Raw genomic sequence first — 23805 nt, forward strand, 5'->3', positions numbered from 1 at the left:
TAGGTTAATTATGTAATTTGAGACTTGTGTGTAAAATTTAAGGTCATTCTAAGTAGTTTAGATATGTTTTGGCGTGAGTGTTGAAAGTTTGGAAGTTAATTAGTTCATTAAACTTGAATTGATGTGTGATTTATGGTTTTGATGTTATTCTATGTGATTTGCGGACTCGAGTAGGTCCGTGTTATATTTTGGGATTGATTGGTATGATTACATGGGGTCCCGAGGCCTCGGGTGTGTTTCGGATTATTTTGATATTATGATAGCACTTCAGATTCTAGTGTTCTCGCACTAGCGAGTTTGAGTCCGCAGATGCGGACAAAAGGGCTACAGATGCGAAGGGAAGAGGAAGGCAGCATTGTCCGTAGGTACGGAACTTTGGGCGCAGGTATGCTAGTTTGGGTGCAGAAGCGACTCCGTAGAAGCGAGAATAGTATCAGAGAAGCAGAGGATCGGGGAGCCACTGAACTTCGCATATGCGAGAGTGGGCTCACAAAAGCGGCATTGCAGATGCGATGGGATGGTACGCAGAAGCGAAAATCACTGAATAGAGTATTTTAATTGAAGGTTTGACTTATTTTATCATATTTTGAGATTTAAAGCTCGAATTGAGGAAATCCTTTAGGCGATTTTCACCCACTTGGATTGGGTAAGTGTTCTTTATTCGGATTTGATTATTGTTCATGATTCCATCTTGAATTTGGCTTTTTATTGGTTAATCAAAGTGAGAAAATTGGGAATTTTGGAAAAAACTATTCTAAAAAAAAATTGAGATTTGAACCCCGATTCGGAGTCCAATTTGGATAAAACTTGCACATTTGAACTCGTATTCTAATGGGTACTCGAGATTTGTAAATTTTATCGGGTTCCGGGAGGCGAGTTCGGAGTGAGTTTTTGATATTTGATAAAGATCAGAGCTTTCTTACTTGAAATCAATTTCTATAGTCGTATTTGATATTATTGAGTTGTTTTTAGGCTATATTTGACCCTTTCGGAGGCCGATTCGATAGGCAAGGGCTTTTTAAAGTATTGATTTGCCTTATTTGAGGTAAGTATCTTGCCTAATCTTGTGGGGTGGGGGAATACCCCTTACGATTTGTCCTTAATTATTATTCGTGTTATGTGAAAAGCGACGTGTACATGAGGTGACGAGCGTGTACATGGGCGTTATGTACGGCTTATGACTAGATTAGACCTTAGGCTATTAATATGCCTTAATTTGGAAATGTCCTCTACATGAAACATACTTAATCACTTTGTGACTACATGAACACAATCTTTTCAATTGAATTAGTCATAGTCATGCTTTATATGTTGAATACCCATCCACATTTTTATTGTTATCATGTCTTTGTGCACCTTGTTGATAAATTGTGAGCTAGTATTTGATGAAACTTGACATTATTGTTTTGTTATAATTGTGACACATATGGACATGTTGGCGGATTGTTTGGGTGTTGGCACGAGGTTTCTGTCGTACGATTGTGATTGTTATTGTGACAGTTCTAAGCGATACATATGGATATTGTTATTGTGTCAAGGCTGAGCGAAACATATGGATATTGTTATTGTGTCAAGGTGGAACGACACGAGTGGATATTGTTGTTATGTCAGGGCGAAGTAATACAGATGGATATTGTTATTATATTAGGGCAGAGCGATACAGATGGATATTGTTATTGTGTCAGGACGAAGAGATAAGTTTAGGTATTGTTATTTTGTCAGGGCTGAGCGATGCAGATGGATATTGTTATTGTGTTACGAGGTATCATATGTTTGTGTTTCTATTTGATAACTTTTTGTCAAGCTGAACCTTTACTTGCATTGAGTTGTTATCATATGTTCCAAAGAGATTGTTGATATTATTTTCTATTATACATTCTATTTCTAGTCTTTGATATATTGTACAGCTTATTTGACTAGTGAGTATCAAATGACTTGAACCTCATCACTACTTCACCGAGGTTAGTCTTGATACTTACTGGTATCGATAGTAGTGTACTCATACTATAATTCTGCATATTTTGTGTAGATTCAGGTGTTGGAGGCAGCGGACCTAGGCAGTGAGGCTTACATTGACTGCAAGGATTCAAGGTAGACCTGCATGACCGGTGCATTCCCTTGGAGTCCCTTCCCTATATTTATATTGCTATTTTCATATTCAAACAGTATTGTAATTTAAGACATCCTTATGTATTCAGTCAGAGCTCATGACTTTGTACTACCTAATTCTGGGGAAATATTTGAGTATTGCCATTTTGGCTGATGTTAACTCTATTTTCTGCTTTCATATTAAACTCTGCCTTATTATATCATGTTTTGCTGATTTAAATATTGTTAAGTGATCGACTTACCTAGTTTTATAGACTAGGTTCCATCAAGACCCCTATGGTGAGATTTGGATCATGACAAGTTGGTATTATAGCTCTAGGTTCATAAGTTCTACGAGTTGTCATGAGCAGGTTTAGTATAATCTTGCCGATCGGTACAAAGACATTTGTACTTATCTTTGAGAGGCTACCGAACTGTTAGGAAACATCACCTTCCTTCATTCTTTATCATGTCGATTTGTTATTCCAAAGTTTGAACCTTTACTCTTCTATTCTCCCATAGATAGAGAAGACACGCTTTACCAAATTAGCTAAGCAGGCACAAGCGCCCGCTATTAGAGTCGCAAGAGGCCAGGGCCGAGGTAGAGGCCGAGGAGGGGCACATGCTATAGCTAGAGTAGCAACGGTGGATCTCCAACAGATCCAGTTGAGGATTAGGAGCCCGAGCAGGTTGAGCGTGCACCTGATCAGCCTATTCCTACACTGGGGCTCTAGGAGTACTTGGCATACTTCATGAGTATGTTTGTGAGTTTGGCCCAGGAAGAGTTGATTCTGGTTGCACCAGCTACTTCATATACTGGGGGAGGAGCTCAAACTCACGCAGCCCGCACACCAGAGCAGCCGACTCATGCTTTCCAGACACTGGGTGTTGTGTTGGTGCAGCCAATAACGGCAGTTCAGCCCGAGGTAGGGCCAGTTGTCTCGGCTGAGGGACAGAGGTGTTTGGAGAGGTTACTGAAGTTTCATCCTCCCTAGTTTAGTGGAGGGACTTCTGAGGATGCACAAGGTTTATTGGATTAGTATCATCGCATTCTACGTACCATAGGTTTGGTGGAGTCGAAGGGGGTCAACCTTACTACTTTTCCAGTTGACGGGTTCGGCATACACATGGTGGCAGATTTATGAGGCGAGTATGATAGTTGGCGCAACACCATTTACATGGTCCCTATTCTCTGATCTTTTCTTGATGGAGCTTAGACCTGCAGGGATGAGTTGTGCAATGAGTTTGAGCAGTTGCGCCAGGGGAGCATGACTGTGTCCGAGTATGCTATGAGGTTTACGGAGTTATCTCGTCATGCACCTTCCTTGGTTTCCACTGATAGAGAGAGAGTTCGTAGATTTATTGAGGGACTCGCCTTTAGCCTCAGATATGGTATGGCACGGGAGTTAGAGACTGAGATTGCATTTCATCAGGTTGTGGAGATTGCTAGGATGTTAGAGCGTATCCGCTGTCAGGAGAGGGAGGATAGGGAGGATAAGAAGCCTCGTGGTTCTGGAGGATTTAGTGGTTTTTACTATACGGCTTAGACCCTTTATGGCAGAGGCTTTGTCAGTCGACTAGTTCAGTATGCACCTCACATTTCCTGTGGTGCTCTAGCTAGCCATGGATCTTAGAGCACTCGTACCGGACATATTTCAGTGTGCCTTCTGCATGAGGTTCCTAGAGTGGTCATTCCAATCGTCACGGGCAAACTCAGTACCAGCAGCAACGCTCGCATAGAGGTTATTTAGAGTGTGATGATACTAGGGACAAGGTGAGAGATTGTCCCAGACTTAAGATGGATGGACCTCAGCAAGGTACTAAGGCTACGATTCCCGCTCCAGTTGCTACTTCACCTGCACAGCTAGCTGGAGGTGGAGGACAGGCGGGTAGAGGTCATCATAGAGGAGGAGGCCGAGCTCATTGTTATTCTTTCCCTGGTAGGACTGAGGCAGTTGCTTCAGATGCAGTTATCACAGGTATCATTCTGATCTGTCATAGAGAGGCATTAGTTTGATTTGATCTGGGTTCTACATATTCGTATGTGTCATCCTACTTTGCTTCATATTTGGATATGTCTCATGATTCTCTCGATACTCCTACTTATGTGTCTACACCCGTTGGGGATTCTATTGTGTTAGACTGTGTCTATTGATCTTGTTTGGTCACTATTGGGGCTACGAGACTAGGGTTAATCTTTTGTTACTTAATATGGTAGATTTTAATGTTATTTTGGGTATAGATTGGTGATAAGTATGGATTTTGACCACTTATTAGTACCTTCTTGCTTTAGTTTTAGTCCAAAAGTATTGATTTATGTTCCCAAAACTAATAAAAGTCTGCAAATTACAGGAATGTTGGAAATTTGTACTCTAATGAAGAAATTCAACTCAAAAAGGAGTGTTCCGGCTCACAAGGCAAGAAGGAGCGCAGTAGAGCAGAAGTGCGGTCCGCAAAAGTATTTCTGTGGCCGTAGAGGAAAGTGCGGACCATATAATTCTCTCTACGGCCATAGATCTAATGTAGAAGCCTAGAAGTGATTGAAGAGAATTGCAGACCGCACACAATTTGTGTGGCCGCAGAACATAGTTGCACTGAAAAGAATACAAAAAGTTCAGAGAGCGTGCAAAATGAACAAGACTGAAGCCTTGCCAGAAGTGCGGACTGCACATGAATTGTGCGATCGTAGAAGCTGAAGTGCAGCTGCAGATCAAATTGTACAGCTATAGAATACCTGCAGGCTCAAGCAATGTGAGGACCGCACATGGCTGCTTCTCATATGGCTGCTTCTCATATGGCTGCTCCTTTTCATGTTTTAAAATATGTTAAAGGTACTTTGAGTCAAGGTTTGTTCAGGAGTGCAGATTTTGATTTTACTCTCCAAGCTTAATGTGATTCTATTGGACTACTTGCCCTAATTCCCGAAAATCTGTTAGTCAAATACAAATAAAGAGATTTGTATAAATTTTAAGAACCAAATAAAAAAATTGGCTCAGAAATTGTAATTAATTTCATAGTAATGCATGAATAGAAACATGTTTACATCTTATACAATTAAGATTACTTCTTAATTAACTTCAGTAATGCATGCATGAATAGAGCATAAATTTATGATCATCGAGCACTAAGCAGCATTTAAGCTTTTGTTTCTGGAGCACACACCATCACTTTTACGATTGCGCACTGCCTTCAAATTTGTTCACGAGACCTATTTTTTTGTAACTGAATATTTTGTTCAACGCCTCAACATAGGCTTGGACACTTGAAACGACAATGTCCATATGCGCTCCTGTTCCACTGGCAATATAACATAGTGTTAGAGAAAATAAAGGTCCTAAGTTCAAATCTCTCAGCTACTCAAAATGTAGAACGATCCCATGTAACAAAAATTAGGCTAAGAGGTGAGTAAACGTGTTGAGGCATGCATAAATATAATTAAATAATTAAAAATGTACTCTATCTAACTGCTGTGTATATTTCTTATATGATACTTTCTATTCTCAGGTTGGCTCTAGATACCCGTAGTACCATAAAATTTGAGAACTATATAAAACTGACAACATTTCATTCCTATCACATATTATTTTCTCCTTTAGGAAAAAATCGTTTTAATTCTTCTCTGTCATCTTCATGTTCCCACATTATGCATGAAAGAATATTATTAAGGGAAATAAGGATAAATTAAAGGGAAACAGTACTTCATGTATATTTCATACCTAACTGTACGATTAACAGTTTGCCCGTTTGAAGTATTAAACGATGCATAGTCATCATTCCCACGAACTAACACTCTGGTTGAAGCTGTGGAATTTATACGTTTTGTGATTGCATTAACCGAATATTCAACGAGTGTTACAGGTACCTGCATAATGACAAAGAACATTACTTATAAAACAAAAGTTACATAGATGTTTTTACCAAACAAAGCAATTATACCTACAAAATTGCTAGCAGTAACTAAAGGATTTAGGTTATATTCATTGCTATATGAAAGAGTTTTTACTCTATCAGTCTTATTTGACTTGGCAGCTTACTTAGCTAAATGTTGGAATATTTCTATTCGGTTGGATCCATTCATAATAGGTGTTAATTAGTCTGTTAACTTGCCATTCTCCTAAATACTATTTATAACATATAAATACACATATTAGAAGAGACATGTTTTCCACCAAGATATGACGGCTAGAGTTTGCAAACAAAGACATCTTAGAAGAGGATTTTTAGGATGTGGAGAAAGGGAGTTCGAATGCACGGTGAGGATATTTGTCGACCGGTGAATCAAATCATGGTTGCTGCAGATCCGTCCGAACACTAAAAAATAGGTAAAAAATCAGTTTAAGCTGGTTGTACTTTTAAGTTCGTTCAATTCACACAGGCGGGGTGATTGAGGTGCGTGCTTCGCAAATTTTTTAGTTTCTTTGTCAAGGAAAGATTCGCATGTCTCCTAAACTATTTACATTGAAATTACTACGTTTATCTTTTAGTCTAAGCTACTCATAGAGTTACCTGCAATTGTCTTGTAAGCGCTCTGATTGAGTAAATATTTTTATACCTTCAGCGTATATAAAACTTAAATTACCTATCCTACTAGTGTGACAAGATACAAACATTATGAGAGTTTTCAGTTTCATTATAAACCTTTACAATGAGGTCAACTGCCTTGTAAGCTGCATCAACAGGTCCTGTTCCAACAGAAAAGGCAGTGTGCTCTTGACCATCGCTGTCAATAAGCTTAACATTTGCTGTAGAGCGGCCAACATTTCCACAAGTAATCTGTACAATAAACAGCAAATCATTAGATTTAGGTGAACATTAATTCCTTTTCAATCCACAACTAAGTGAGACTAGCAAAAACCTAAGTTGCTCAGATACGGGTGCGGGTATCCGATACAGGTGCGGATCTAGAGGTCGGATCCTTCGAGATGTAAATTCTAAGATTTTGGGATACTGATCCTAGTACGGATACGGGTGCGGGGATCCGGCTAAAAATAATTCAATTAAATAAAAATATAAAAATATATCTAAATTACGAGAAATTTTGTGGAATACTTACGTATAACTTGTAATGTGTGAATTTATTTTTTATTCTCGAGTTGTAGATAAGTAAAGGATTGATTTCCTAGATAATGTCTGCTATTTTGTTCAAATTCACCCTAGCTTTGGTTCTGATTTCGGGAATCAAATTGTATCTCATCTCTAATTTTTCCGTACGCTGCGGTCAAAGTACCCAAAATTATTTGACCAGATCCGGTACGGATCTCATATCCACACTCATACTAGTGTCTTGCCGACACGGGCGTGTCACCTAAACTGCCGTGTCAGAGCAACTCAGGCAAAAACACATGAAATAGTATTTACATGTACCTGTACATCTCCAAGTTGCCAGGAAACTTGAGGCTGGAAAACGTCATCTGATACAAGTGCTCTCAAGTCATCATCTGTAATTTTCTGAAAAATAGATGTAGGGAAGATAAATAGGCGGACATACATATTCATTATACCGACACAGGTAAAATTTTAATTAGGTAAGCTTCACCAAAGAACTGGAAAACCTATAGGGTTAATTTCATATATAAATATAATGACATAACTTTACTCACTATAAAATAAGGCTACTTTAGACTAAGAGACACCTCGACTTATTCGGCTTTGCTATTACGGTCCCCCTACTCCACATAGTTTCAATCATGTACTTGAACTTGTATAAGACATTAGTTTTAAACCCATATGACCATTGACCAAGCTTATACGGCCTTTGTTTTGTTGAGTCAAACAAAATAAGTGATTGCACACTCCTAAAAGCGAGTAACTATACAAAATTTGATTAGAAAATAATATAAGAGAAAAATAAAAAATTAAAAAAATTAAAAACAATGCTAGCCATTATCTCGCCCCTCTATCCCATCCGCTTCTTCTTACCCCCAAATCCCTTAAAAACGCCATTGAAATTGGCACGCTCCACACCCTCTAATATTAAATTTTTGTTTCTCAAGTAGAGTTTTTTCAAATAACATTACATTATTTCTCTTACAATCTTAGCAATCAACTGGACTATGATAAAAAACAAAAAGGTGTAGCATAACAAGATCAAACTAATAGAGCTTAGCAGAGCAGCTGGTCAAGGAACAAAGTTGTTTAATTTTTGTTTTTTCTCAAAATAACTGAAGAAGACAATAAAGACGTCGGAGAATTAAGAGACATTGAAGCTTGAAAATAGTGTTTAAGCCAAAAATTGGGTCGTCATCGGTTGTTGAAGACGTCGAAGCTTGATTTTGTTAGTTTTATAAATTTTGCCGTAGCTAGAGGGGTTAATAAGAATTTTGAGGTACCAAATATTGAGTAAAAATTTCTTCTCTTTCTTTTTCAATTTTTGGGTTTTGCTTTGGGTGTTTGGCTAGAAAGAAAATTGAAGGATAAATTTTCTTAAACTCGTTCAATGTCTAGGTTTTGAAAGGGTGACATGAATATGAAGAGAAGAGGAGATATAGTGGTGGTTTTGGAGTGGTTGCTGGCGATGGTGGCAACAGAACTACCATGGGTGGTTGAATAGATTGTAGTAATGGAGAAATTTAGGACAAAAAAAAAAAAAGATAAAGTAGGTTTGATTGAGTGTTTTCTCATGGAAGAGGAAGGGTGCAGTGTTTGGTAGTGGCGGTGATGGGTGGAAGAGGCAGATATGGAACGGTGGAGAGAGGACTAAGGTTTGTTTTCTTTTTTGGAGAAAAAGGGATGAGTTTGATATTTTTATTAAAAAAATATTTTTTGTAAAAATAGATAATGACGTGGCATTAAATGTATCTGAGGTGACTCTGATGTGTCATTTATATCAGCGCGAGTGGACAACACACAGTATCAGAGGTGTTTAAAACTAATATTTTATACAAGTTCAAGTGTTTGGTTGAAACTGTGGAGTAAGGGGACCGAGATGTCAAAGCCGAATTAGTGAGATGTCAGTCAGGCTATTCTGCTAATTTATCAAAAAAAGTTACTTAATTTTATCCACTATAACAGTAAAATCACAAAAATCTACCTATTAGACCAGTACTTAAAGTCACCTTGAATATGGATAGGTTTTCCCACTATAGTGCGTAAAGTTTAGTGGTTTTCTTTTATTATGAATAGTAAGTAAAATTCAGTTACTTTAATGTGATAAAAAATAATTTTTTCATTTATTACTATGTGGTGATGCTTGGATGTCTGAGAGTCAAAGAAATTTTTCTTTGGCCGTAATTTTTCATATGTTTTTCAAATATTTTTAATTGTTAGTTCAGTCATTTTAATGTGAATAAATAAAATTAAATTTTATTATTATAGTAGAAATTAGTGATCATACTTGAAATTAACTCAAAAAATATGAACAAACACTAGGAACGAAAAGGTGCGATCACAAGTTTGACCGTTGTACTATGAAAGATCAGCAACTTAATCACCTTTTTCCTCTCAGCTAGTGACTTGAATCGACGAAAGAGGTCATCAAGTTCTTTTCCATCAAAGTCATATCCAAGCTGTAACAAAAATAAAATGATTTGATCCAAGTCCATATACTATAATATTTGTAGTATATCGTACTATAGATTATGTATCTTACCTCAGCCATTTTGGCTTTCAATGCATGGCGGCCACTGCACAAAATATTCACCATGTTACAAAATATATTCCTTAAAAGGAAAGAGGTACATCAATGCGCCTAATGTAAATGAGAAAAATGGAGGGTTGGGGTTGATTCAATACAATGGAGGTACTGAAATTCTAAGGGATAATACGAGTTTTAAAGTGTTTGACACTACTAAAAATATGATAAAAACTGACCAAATATTTTCGACCAACGTTGGTCGGTAAAAAAAAAAGCGACCAAAAACCGTCCAGCTTGGACGAAAACTGGAAACAAAAAATTTTACATTTTTTTTGAACTAAATACCGACCAACGTTGGTCGGCAAAATTGGTCAACGAATTGACCTAGCTGGTCAGACAAGAAAATTTTGGATTACCGACCAACGTTGGTCGGTAATCTGGACCCAATTTTTAAAATTTTAATAATTATTTTATTATTTAAAATATTTTATAATATTTAAGAATTTATATTTAAAATTATCGACCAACGTTGGTCGGTTAATGCAGGGGAAGTATTTACCGATCAACTTTGGTCGGTAATTGATATTTTCTGTAAAATAACCGACCAAAGTTGGTCGGTTATTACGTCAACATTGGTCAAACTTTCGAATTACTTTTATATTTACTATCTAAATAATATAAATGTAATTCGTTAACACTTTTGTAATACAAATAATGAATACACTAACATATATTATATATAATATGCTATATATGTAGTTAAAGTAGTACAACGAAGCGTGTTTTATATATATATATATATATATATATATATATATATATATATAGCTTGTTATATACATAACAAGCTATATATATACACACTAATATATACTATAACAAGCTATATATATACACACTAATATATACTATAACAAGCTATATATATAGTTAAAGTATTACAGTGAAGTGTGTGTGTGTGTGTATATATATATAGAGGTATAGCCTTATATATATAAGAACACGAAGCGCTAGGACCACGGGGTCAGGTTCTTTTAGGGATAGACTTGTGAAGATCCTAATTAGTATATATAATTTATCATCAAATATATCTATTTGTAAATTGATTCATCGACTTATAACTTACTTAGATGCATCGATGAATATTAAAAACAAAACGTTTGACCTATATCGACTAATAGTAAAAATAAAACGACTCGACCTATATCGATTAATCTATGTCATGCACTATTAGTGATGAATGAATGAAAAATAGAAGAATTAATACTAAACATCTTTGACATATATATGGATCACAAATTAAATAAACGAAAGAAGTTATTAGTATTAAGTAAACGAGTTAAATTAATAGGTCAAACATGGTCAAACTTTAACAAGCTATATATATACACACTAACATATACTATAACAAGCTATATATATATATATATATATAGTTAAAGTATTACAGTGAAGTGTATTTTTTTTTGTGTGTGTGTGTGTGTGTATATATATATATAGGTATAGCCGTATATATATAAGAACACGAAGCGCTAGGACCATAGGGTCGGGTTCTTTTAGGGATAGACTTGGGAAGATACTAATTAGTATATATACTTTATCATCAAATATATCTATTTGTAAATTGATTCATCGACTTATAACTTACTTAGATGTATCGATGAATATTAATCGATGATTCATCAAAACGTCTCGACCTATATATCGATTAATCTATGTCATGCATTATTAGTGATGAACGAATGAAAAAAGAAGTAATTAGCATCAATTACAATATAGTGTATGTGTGTATGTGAGAAATTACTCACATACTTAATTATAACTTAGAAAATTTACTTAGATAGATGTTATTATAATTTATTAAAATTAAATAGTTAATATAATTATTTATAAATATTATACTTATAGTTTATAATTATTTATAATAATTGTATTGTTAAATAAAATAAATGCTTATAGTTTATAATATATTTTTTATAGTTTATAATATTTTAAGAAAAAAACACACCAAAAAAAAAGAATTTAATTTAAAAAAAAAAAACCGACCAAAGTTGGTCGGTTTTTGGTCAAACGGTCAACACTTAATGTACCGACCAAAATTACTGACCAACTTTGGTCGGTAATTCTGAAATCAGAATTGAAAAACGGGGAAACTCCCATTTCTCTCTTATCTTCCCCTCTCCTTCTCTATTTTCCTCGCTCAAAACCTTCCCCTCTCCTTCTATATTTCCCTCACATAAATCCCATTCCCCACCCCGCGTCGCCACCGCCCAGCCGTCACCGTCGCCGCGCCGTCGCCATCGCCGTCGCCGCTGCCACTGCCACTGCCACTGCCGCCCCTCTCCTTCTCCATCTCCTAAAAATTTTAGGTTTGAATTACAACCCATTTATTTATTATTTCTAGGTTTTGTTAATTAGTTATGAATTAGTTTCAATTAATTAGTGTTTCAATTATTTGAACATTGTATTTTATTGAGGATTAGGGTTTAGGTCTTGTTTTAATTAGTTTTATTAATTAGTTTTGTTAGTTAGTCAATTAGTTATGAATTAGTTTTAATTGATGAGTATTTCAATTTTGAGTTTGTATTGTCTTGAATAGTCTAGTTAGAATTGAATTATTAACTTTGTATTTTCTTGAATAGTTTAGTTAGAATCTAAGGTTTATGATTTGTTCTTGTGAATCGAACTTTTAGGGTATGGGTTGAAATTTTTTAGTTTAGTTAGTTTATGTTTAAACTCGTAGGATATGAATTGAAATTTTAGTTTTTAGGATTTGTTCTTGTGAATTGAACTTTTAGGATATGAATTGAACTTTTAAGATATGAATTGGACCTTTTGGATATGAATTGAACTTTTAGGATATAAATTGGTGTAATTAGAAAAAAATAATTATCTTGAATTAACTAAAAAAATATAATTAATTTATAATTGTAGAATAAATTAATTTGTTCTTGTGAATCGAACTTTTAGGGTATGGGTTGAATTTCTTTAGTTTAGTTCGTTTATGGTTAAACTCGTAGGATATGAATTGAAATTTTAGTTTTTAGGATTTGTTCTTGTGAATTAAACTTTTAGGATATGAATTAAACTTTTAAGATATGAATTGGACCTTTTGGGTGTGAATTGAACTTTTAGGATATAAATTGGTATAATTAGGAAGCAATAATTATCTTGAATTAACTAAAAAAGATATAATTAATTTATAATTGTAGAATAAATTAATTTGTTCTTTTTTTATTTGTATAGATGGAACATGTACTTGGATGTACAATAAGAATTATCCTAATCGGCGGGGATTGCGGGAGGATTTTGTAGAAGGGGTTGATGACTTTATTAGACATGCAATGTCACTTCCACCATACCAAAGTGAAGGAGTAATTTGGTGACCTTGTATCAGGTGCGATTGTATGAAGTTTAAAAAATCGGAGGAAATTAAGCTTCATCTTTATAGGAAGGGGTTTATAGAGAATTACTTTGTGTGGACTAATCATGGAGAGATCGATGGTAGCCGTGGGATATTTCGTAACATGGTTGTTGGTGAAAGTAGTAGGTCGGTGGAGAATACAAATCTTGATTCTAGAATTCAGGATATGGTTGCGGATGCTTTTGGGATGCACTTCGGGGGTGAGCCCAATGAAAATATTGAACAAACTCCTAATGAAGACGCAAAATATTTTTATGAATAGTTAGAGGAAGCTAGTCGTCTACTACGTGAAGGAAGTCTGCACTCTGAGCTGTCTGTTACAGTTAGATTACTAAGTATCAAATCTGATTGGAATATTTCTCAAGCAGCTATGGACTCTTTCATTGACCTTATGAGTGAACTAGTTGACCCTAATATCAACTTACCTGGTGATTCCTATGAGGCAAAGAGATTGGTTTCTAAGTTAGGACTTTCGTCAATGAGAATTGATTGTTGTGAAGATGGTTGCATGTTATATTATAAAGATGATGCAACTTTAGACAGTTATAAATTTTGCGAAAATCCTCGTTTCAAGAGGCTTTCCAGTGGGAATATGGCCATTGTCAAGGCGATGCATTATTTACCTCTTATACCTAGGTTAAAAAGGTTATATGCGTCGATGAGTTCTGCTCCTCATATGAGATGGCACTTTGAAAATAGAAGACCACCCGGTGTTATGTGTCATCTTTCAGATGGAGAAACTTGGAAACACTTTGATAGGACATATCCAGATTTTGCTAGTGAACCAAGGAACATTCGGTTAGGTCTGTGTGCGGATGGCTTCACGCCTTTTTCTATATCTGCGACACCATATTCATGTTAGCCTGTCTTTCTTATACCTTATAATCTACCACCTTAGTTGTATATGACTAGTCCATATATATTCTGAAATTATATTATCCCCAGTCCACGTAATCCAAAAGGTTTGATTTATTTATATTTGTAACCTTTGATTGATGAGCTAAAACAATTGTGGTATGATGGTGTTGAAACATATGAAATATCAACCAAGCAGAATTTCAATTTGCGTGCTACTTTAATGTGGACTATTAATGATTTTCCTGCGTATGGAATGTTGTCTGGGTGGATGACTGCTGGGAAGCTAGCTTATCCTTACTGTATGAAAAATAGTAAAGCGTTCACTTTGAAACATGGCCGAAAGCAATCATGGTTTGATTGTCACCGTCAATTCTTGCCTGATGATCATGAGTTTAGAAGGATGAAAAATGCATTCAAAAAGAATAAAGTGGAATATGATTCTCCACCTCCGATACTTTCAGGTGAGGAAATTTGGGAGAGGGTCCAGAACTTCAGTAAAGTTACTGAGGCTCCACCTTATAGATTCCCCGGATATGGTGTTAATCATAATTGGACGAAACAGAGTATATTTTGGGAGTTGCCTTATTGGAAGGATAATCTTCTCCGACACAACCTTGATGTCATGCATATTGAGAAGAATTATTTTGACAATTTGTTCAACATAGTGATGGATGTTAAAGGTAAGACAAAAGATAACCCGAAGGCTAGAATGGACTTACAAGAATATTGCAGGCGGCCTGAATTATACTTGCAGACAGCAAACAATGGTAAGGTGTTCAAGTCCAAAGCAAGTTACACATTCACTTTGGAGGAAAGACGACAAATTTGTGATTGGGTTACGAAATTGAAGATGCCTGAGGGTTATGCGTCGAATCTTGGAAAAAAATAGATATGGAGGTAGGGAAGTTGAGCCATTTGAAAAGTCATGACTGCCATGTTTTCATGGAGACCTTAGTACCTATTGCATTTTGTGGTTTGCCTGAAAGAATCTGGAAACCCATCATAGAGATTAATTTGTTTTTCAAAGACTTGTGTTCTACCACATTAAGGGAAGAAAACCTACTTCGGATGGACCAGAACATTCGTGTAATTTCTAGTAAGATGGAAAAAATATTCCCATGTGGTTTCTTTGATGTAATGGAACACCTTCCAATACACCTTGTACACGAGGCACGACTTGGAGGGCATGTTCAATGCAGATGAATGTATCCCTTTGAGAGGTAATATTATAAGTTTGATGTAATATTCTATTTTATTTGAATGTTCTTGGCTAACATGACATTATGTAGGACAATTGGCAAATGCAAACAATTTGTTAAGCAGGGGAATAGGATTGAAGGATCTATATGCGAAGCCTATCTTGCAAAGGAAACTGCACATTTTTGTTCTTATTATTTTGAGTATAACGTGCCATGTTCTAGGAATAGGCCCAATAGGCACATGGTCGAATGTGTGAATGATCCATTATATCCACCAATATCCATATTCAATCAACCAGGCCGATGTTCTAAGGATGTTAGAAAGAGAAGTTTGAGTGATATGGAGTACAAGTCAGCTACACTTCATGTGTTGCTAAATTGTTTCGAAGTTGTACCATTTCTCAAGTAAGTATTGATTTATTAGTTATCAAAATGTAAAATTTACTGTGACTACATATTGATGCAACTACTAAAAATATTTGATGTGTCACAGTCACTTCGTGGGTCAATTTGGCCATGATGTTGTATATACGAGATTTGATACGTGGTTCAAACAGTTTGTAAGTATATATATATATATATACACGTAGTGAATGTATAAATATATATATATATATATATATATATATATATATATATATATGTAGTGAATGTATAAAAATTGATTTATAAGTTGTGCTAACTTATGAATATTTTTAACACTATGTAGGTAAATAATCCAAATAATGGTGTAAATCAATTTTTGAAAGATATATCTTGGGGACCTGGGCTTCAGGTCACAACAATGTCTAAGTACGTAGTGAATGGTTATAAGTTTCATACAAAGGATTGCTCTAAAAATAAAAATAGCAACAACAGCGGGGTGTGGGTTCAAGGTGGTGATGGCAACCAAGTTGGAGATATTGATTATTATGGTGTGGTCAAAGAAATATTATAACTAGAATATACAGGTTGGCCATATAAGAAATTGATACTCTTTATATGCAAGTGGTTTGACCCAAATCCAACAAGAGGTACAAGAGTACACCACCAATACAACATAATTGAGGTTAATCATACGAGGGAGTATGATCGCTATGATCCTTTCATAATTGCACATAACGTTAGGCAAGTGTATTATGCTCCTTATCCATTGCGGCGGAATAAGTCCGATTGGTGGGTTGTAATAAAAACTAAGCATGTAGGTAGGGTGGAAGTTGAGAATGTGTTAAATGTTGCATATCAAAATGATATTTCTAATGTTCACCAAATAGTGGATGATCAGTTAGAAAATAATTTGGAACATCCTGTATGCATATTGGAAGAAGTTGATATAAATGAAGTAACAATTAAAGAAAATGAGGACGAAGAATCAACTGATGAAGCTCAAACAAGTGAGGACGAAGAATTCTCGGACGAGGAACAATACGTCGATGAGGATTAAAAAGTTGATTTTTTAAAGCACTCTTGTTTTATAGCTAGTTTCTTATATGTTTCAATCTAAATGTGCATTATATCATACAGATGGCAGGCAAAGGTCAAGGTAATAATGACCCTACTAGTTCTCAGGGTCGAGAAAAGGGTAGGAAGGGAAAGAGGAGGGTAGAAAATAATAGTCCCTCTTGTCCACCCTTTTCAGAGATGCCTATTTCTTATCCTCCACCACACGGCTATACTGAGTTGCCACAGCATCACGAGTCATACACCTTCGTTCAGACACCAGGTCTTCCATCACAGGGCCATAGGACTATACGTTCGACATACAGTCCAGCTGCCTCACAGCCATCTGCATCGCAGCCATCTACATCACATCCACATGGATCACATCCCTACATATCACAGCCACATGGATCGCATCCATCCATGTCACAGCCACTCGGGTCACAGCCAACATTATCACATCCACTTTGGTCACATCCAGCTATGTTGTAGTCACAGGGATCACAACCATCTTCATTATCGACTCCATCTATTGCAGGCCTTCGCCTGCGAGGCAGTAGCTCTGACCCGCCTACACCGTCTTCACATGCCTCTGATACACATGCTTCGGATAGTGATGACGAGGTAGTGCATTATGATCGATATGGCAGGATCATCATAGTCCCTAAGGGTGATGGGTAAGTGTTATTCATTATTTTTCCGTCTATTGATTTGTAACATTTTTACTAAGATATTAATGTATTTTTATTGTTAAATTGTAGGTTCAGGCCGGGTAATAAGACTACGAAGATAATCACTAATGCCATCAGAAAGCTTTATGATGGCCCTTATACGACTTGGACTGATTGTCCATTCTCACTGAAAGAGCAAATTTTCAATCAATTTAAGGTATAAATATTTTTTTAAACAGTTTAATAATTTATATTTATGATATTTCCATCTAATATTTAAATTTTGAAATACAGAGCAAGTGTGTATGGAAAGACCGCTATAGCGCGGAAGTGGCTGCAAATTTTCATCACAAAGCTCGTAAGAGATTGGCGGATGCTTTCTCGGATGCTAGAAAGAAGAACAAGAGGCCTGGCTGGTTACTTGAGAATTTGTGGAATGATTTGCAAAGGCAATGGCTTACCGCAAAGTTCTTAGAGAGGAGCGAAAAAGGAAAGAAAGCTCGCGCATCCGAGAAGGGAGGCTCCTTGCACACTAGAGGTGTGATCAGCCTAGGGACAATAAAAAGAAGATTGGTACGTAATTGCTTAAATTATTTTACTTTTCTAAGTATATCTATTTTGTTTATTAACTAAATTAATTTGTTTTCAGGAAAAGAAGTATGGGCGTCCAATGAGTCATGATGATCTATTCAAGGAGACGCATATTGTGAAGAAGAAGAAAGAGGGGGATCAAGATAAGTGGGTCGAGGACCGGACCTCGACTGCATATGTAAGCTTTCAATTTTCTTTAAGTATTATAATTTACTTTTATAAAAATTTTGAAATACTGATTTAATTTAAAATAATATAGGGTCGCTACCAAAGTAATGTGGAGGAATTCATCCGTAGTCATCCAGCTGGTGAATCGGGTGAGCCAACCAAACCTTTAGACGAGGATGCTGAAAGAATATGGTTGGAGTCTGTTGGTGGTCCAAATTGGGGGAAGGTATACGGGCTTCCTACTAAAAACTTCCATCGCTATAAGTGTGGAATGAGAGGAATAGGGACTTCCTCGCAAGGTAAGCAACTTAATAGGGAGAGACTCTCCGCTATGTGGGAGACAGTGACAAAGCTCACATATGAGCTAGAAGCGGCCAAGGAAAGAGAAAGGCTTAGAGATGCTCAATTCCTTGGCATGCAAGCTCAGATCAGAACTCTCCTATCTAGTGGAGCTTTTCCGTTGCCTCGATCTCGTGAGTCATCTCCAGAGGGTCGACCTCCAAGTGATCGTTCCTCCCGTCCTGCTCGTGATCGTTCCTCCCGTCTTCCCCGTGATCTTTCTTCCCGTCCTCCACAAGACCGTTCTCTATACCGTCTTGTAAATGAAAGTTCATCAGACGGTGATGATGATGTTGTAGAAAATACCCCTTGATTTTTATATACTTTGAACTAGACAAATAGAATCAGTTTTAAACTAGTTGTAATTAGTTTTAACTTGGTTTTGGATTTTTATGTTCAATTGAACTTTAATTTGTTAGTTTTAAAGTATTTATTGAATGTTTTGGTGGTTGTTGTTGTTGTTGTTGTTGTTGTTGTTGTTGTTGTTGTTGTTGTTTTAAAGTAGTTTTAAAGTATTGGCAGGTGGTGTAGCTGCCAAAACAGGCATTTTATGCCAAAATTAAACCCAGAAAAACCGACCAAAGTTGGTCGGTTTTTAATAAAAAAAAAATATTCCAAAATACCGACCAAAGTTGGTCGGTTAATGAACATTGAATTCCCAGAATTCAACATTACCGACCAACTTTGGTCGGAATTTTTCCTGCACTGTTGAGGTTACCGACCATAGTTGGTCGGTAATATTTAATTTTAATTATTTTAGAAAAATATATATTTTCAATTACCGACCAAAGTTGGTCGGTTTTTTTAAATTTTAATAATTAATAAAAAAACATAATTTAGTTAAACCGATCAACTTTGGTCGGTAAAAATTAAATTAATAAAACATGTTTCCGATTAAAGTTGGTCGGTAAGTACTTAAACTTGTCAGATGGTCGTTTTAAGCTACCGACTATCAAAATACCGTCAACACCCTAATGGTTGCGTTTTGGTCGGTAATTGGCCATAACCGACCAACTTTGGTCGGTTTTTTTAGTCGATTTTTAGCGAATTTCTAATAGTGTGAACTTTGTTCACTTGTACTTTTTAATGTAAAGGGTGTATACCTTACAGTATGGATAGTTGGACATATTTGATTGATGACTATATTCAATTCGTACATATGTTGATACCAAATTGGTAGGACTATATATTAGTCGAATTATTTTGACTCATCCAAAAATATGGGGAAAAGACAAAGAATTTGAAACAATAATCTCTATCAAACCATCAACATAACAAATCGATCACTCTGAAAATCAAATCATACCTGAGCTTTCCCAGACTAATACCGTTTTCATTAGCACGACGATACCCAACATCTTCATGAGATACAAACTCATATGTATCTCTGTTCTTTAACACTCCATCCTAAACCACATTAAAAAAAAAATTAAAAAGGAAGAATGAAAACTGAATGATACTATGGAAGTAGAGAATCCCGATTAAGGTGATAATGAAAGAGGAAGGGGCAATGGGCTGAATCCAAATACTCCCTGTGTTATTTAGATGACACAATTTTCTTATTAGTCTGTTCCAAAAAGAATGGTATATTTCTATAATTAGAAATAATTCAACTTTGAATTCTTCATTTTACCCATTTTAGAGAAAGGGTTTATTTTATTTCAACCGGTAGTGGTATGAAATGTGTATTCTATCGAAGCAATTTAACCTAGTGTAGAAGGTCGCCAATTCAGTAATCTTTCAACAAATCTAGTGTATGTAGAAGCAAAACTTTTAGAGAAAAATAACGCAAAACCTGATGGATGCCACTCTCATGAGAAAATGCATTAGCTCCAACAATGGCCTTATGTGGCTGCAGCTTAAGCCCACTGTACTCTTCTACCTACATAGCAACAATTGTGTCAACATAAAAGCACAAAAGAAGCAGATTTCAAAAGGTAAAATATCTCTAACTAGAAGATTAAGACGAGAGTACCATTTTGCTCGTCATGAATATATGCTTTGTATTAATCCCAGTATAGATACCACCTAGTACTTGCTCTCCACGATATTTTAAGGCCATTACAATCTATTTCAGTACAGGGAAAAGGTTAAAAGCTAAACAAAAAGCAAATAAATAAGAATTTACATGGTAGCGGTCTATATCAAACCTCCTATAATCTCAAGGCCGTTTATATTAAAAAAAGAAAAGACCAGAACAAATAAGTACCAAAATTGCTAAAGAGTTTAGATTCTCTCTTTTACTTTTTACGATTACACCGGGGCGGCTCGACATAATATGGTAAAAAGTGAGGCCTTAATTTTTTTTAATTATTATTATTTACTCTTAACATTCTGCAATCAATTTTGTTATCATACTTAACATGGTAAAAGTTAGTGACTTGTTCATCTACAGAACATTCTCTTACATTTTGCTATTTAGTTTATTCATTGTTTGTCAAAAATTTGTCAAGAGCTCCCTTTTGAGATTTTATTAAACTTTCAACTTTTCTTTTCTTTTGGATTTTTGAATAACCAGATTCATATTTTCTTGTTGACATATTTATATTCTAAAAACAATTAAACAATATGTATGGAGTAAAATTAATAAAATAATAAATAAAAATAATACTAGAAAGTTAGAATGATATTACCCAATGACAGATTCAAGAAGTTTGAAGACTTTGATTCCAAAATATCTAGTTGTTGGCTTGTAGGAGAAAGAAAGAAATCTAGTAGAATTGTAGAAAGAAGATGAGCATGAATAAGAGGAAGGAAGAAGGTATGTCTCATATATGGAATATCATATATGTGGAGTGAAATGAAATTGTAACGTTAGAATTTACCTGGGAAGAGTAAAAAGTAAAATTGTCAAATCAAATCAAATTGAAAACTATTTTTCTAAAAAGTACAAATATATATATATATATATATATATATATATATATATATATATAATATTCCTAGAAAATGGGACCCCCAAAATTGGGGGCCTAAGGCACTTGCCTTACCCCATATGTTAGAGCCCGCCCTGGATTACACTTTTGACCTAATTCGTTCTTGAAATATTTTCTTACTAAGTTATGTCAATGAAATTCTGAAGATTTCTCGAGGAAAAATGTGTAATAATGGGAAAAGAACATTACGGAGACTTTTTTTTTTGGTAAAAAAATTAAGCCCTCACGCACCTCCTCCAGAGAAGCATTTCCAGCTCTTTCACCAATTCCATTGATGGTAACATCTACTAGTCTTGCGCCTGCGCAAATTCCCTAAAATTGAACACACACTTCAATATTACAACTTAATTAGTAGTATTAGTCACAGAAGAAATGGAACACATACAGCTAAGGAGTTGGCAGTAGCAAGCCCAAGATCGTTGTGACAGTGTGTTGAAATGTTTACATCTTGTATTCCTGGGGTATTGGCTTTTATATCAGAAATCAGTTGTGCATATTCACTGGGCAAATTGCATCCAACTGTATCAGGGAGGCCAATCACTGTTGCACCAGCTTTGATAACTTCTCCAATAATATGATAAAGGAACTCCCTATCAGATCTGACACGAATAAACAAGAAACATAAATCAATCTTTCGAGAAACTACAACTATCCAAATATTTCATCCAGACTATACTGATCCGAGGAAATTAAAGTGTAAAAAATTGCGAACCTTGCAGCATCTTCAGCGCTAAACCGAACATCCTCAAATAGGGTTTTTGCATAAGCCACCGTACTCCTAGCTGTCTCCACAATTTCTTCTCTACTCATCTTTAACTTGTACTTCATATGTATATCACTCGTCGCAATAAACATATGAAGCATTGGTTTCTTTGCATACTTTAAAGCATCCCAAGCTCTTTCAATATCCTTCTTACTAGACCTAGCTAAGGCACATATCATCGGCACGTATCCTTCTTTGTCTACGTTATTACCTGTTGGAATATAGTATACTTAAATAAAAGTAAAAAATATGCTACTATCAACAGTTTAAACTTGTACATAAAATGGTTACATATTTTAATATTGTATCAGGCAAGCGGTCCTAGTTTCAAATCTCACTCACCGTCCAAATATCTAAAAATATCTTTGCATGCATGTTTGGTTCATAAAAAGAATGAAACTAACACGTGACGACATGTTACAAATAAGTAAATATTAGAAATGTGAACGGTTAAACATTAAAGGTTACCAATTTCCTGTGCTATCAACTTTACAAGCTCGAACTCAGCTTCAGAGGCAAAAGGAAAACCGGCCTCAATAACATCAACACCAAGCTTAGCCAACTGACGTGCAATGTCCAGTTTTTCTTTACTAGTCATGGTAGCACCAGCGGCCTGTTCGCCATCGCGAAGACTGGTGTCAAAAATACCAACATAATCAGGGTCAGAGAATTTTCCATGTTTATACTCCGGCCGCCGACGAATATTTGAGCAGCATATAGCTGAATGCCTTGTGGTTGAAGGCGTGAAACTGAAGACACTGTGAATAAGTGGGTTTTTAGAATGTAATGAAAGGGAAGTGCTCAGGGAAATTATAGAATTTACAGAGAGAGAAGCCATTATTCTTTTCCCTAAGAAAAGAGAGTGGATCGGAGTTAATGGAATGTTCGCTTTGGTGAATTCGAACACCTACAAAGCTGGTGAAACAAGGGTTTTTATTGGAGAAAAAATGACCAAAGTAGCCCCTGGTGTGTCTGGTTGCTGTTTTATCAAAAGAATAACACATAAAGTTTTATATAATTTAATACGGGTATTATATTAATATCAACTATGGAACGCTGCATTAATTATGTAGACTTTCTTTTTCGTACGGCCAAACAAACACTAGAGTATATTATTTCACGTGAGATTTTGTGTTGGAATTAATTGCTCATACTACAATTGAAAATTGAATTACCACCCCTTACGGTTTGTAAAACTTAAAACAAGACAATTTTCGTCTTAAGCTAGACTAGACGGAACCCAGTAAACAAACGGAAAATATTTCCATTCTTATTAAATTCAAGAAATAGAAACTGAAAATACTTCCTTGCTCATTTAAACTTGTTGGCATTTGAATTTAGTTTAAGTTTTTAAGAAACAATTATAAAGAAAATTTATGTGTTTAGATTAAAATTTGAGGTAAGAATTTGTTACATTTGTGCTACTTTTTGGGAAAATTTATCTTGGCGTTGTTCTTTGTTTCTAGAAAACATTATATTATGGCTATTAATCGGAACTTGAAATAGCAATGAAAAACTTAGCATGCCCAGTTTCCCGTTTTAGTAGTAATAATATATACTCCCTCCGTTCATTTTTACCGTTCACTTTTATTTGGCATGTATACTAAAAATAGATTTTCATTTTTGCTTGTCACTTTACGCATATCAAGAGAAGATAATTTTTTTTTTTTGTTATACCCACGATATTTATTACTCATTTCAAATCATTTTTCAAATCCAATAAAATATGCATCAATTAATATGGGTATCATGGTAAATTATGCACTTCATTTATTA

At 35.4% G+C, this 23805-nt stretch overlaps 1 protein-coding gene across 1 annotated transcript; it reads right to left on the bottom strand.

The window, feature by feature from the left end:
* Positions 1 to 5075: 5075 nt before the first annotated feature.
* On the bottom strand, positions 5076 to 22980 carry LOC104093723 (2-isopropylmalate synthase A-like). Its single transcript, XM_070192324.1, has 13 exons — positions 22498 to 22980; positions 21979 to 22240; positions 21652 to 21865; positions 21498 to 21578; positions 20306 to 20398; positions 20126 to 20212; positions 19637 to 19737; positions 9677 to 9710; positions 9519 to 9593; positions 7453 to 7536; positions 6727 to 6861; positions 5805 to 5950; positions 5076 to 5385 (listed from the first exon to the last, which is right to left on the bottom strand). Exons 1-13 carry the CDS (start codon positions 22865 to 22867, stop codon positions 5259 to 5261), a joined length of 1809 nt encoding a protein of 602 aa, XP_070048425.1. The 5' UTR covers positions 22868 to 22980; the 3' UTR covers positions 5076 to 5258.
* Positions 22981 to 23805: the final 825 nt, after the last annotated feature.

Source organism: Nicotiana tomentosiformis, chromosome 12 (genome assembly GCF_000390325.3).
Source record: "Nicotiana tomentosiformis chromosome 12, ASM39032v3, whole genome shotgun sequence".
Lineage (NCBI taxonomy): Eukaryota > Viridiplantae > Streptophyta > Magnoliopsida > Solanales > Solanaceae > Nicotiana > Nicotiana tomentosiformis.

Bases quoted from the DNA above. Each gene is read 5' to 3' on its own strand.
- LOC104093723 (XM_070192324.1), bottom strand. From the start codon at position 22,867: ATGGCTTCTCTCTCTGTAAATTCTATAATTTCCCTGAGCACTTCCCTT. The intron at 22,241-22,497 runs GTAACCTTTAAT...ATATTCCAACAG, and splicing joins GTTGATAGCACAGGAAATTG to GTAATAACGTAGACAAAGAA. The intron at 20,213-20,305 runs GTACTCTCGTCT...GTTGCTATGTAG, and splicing joins TATTCATGACGAGCAAAATG to GTAGAAGAGTACAGTGGGCT.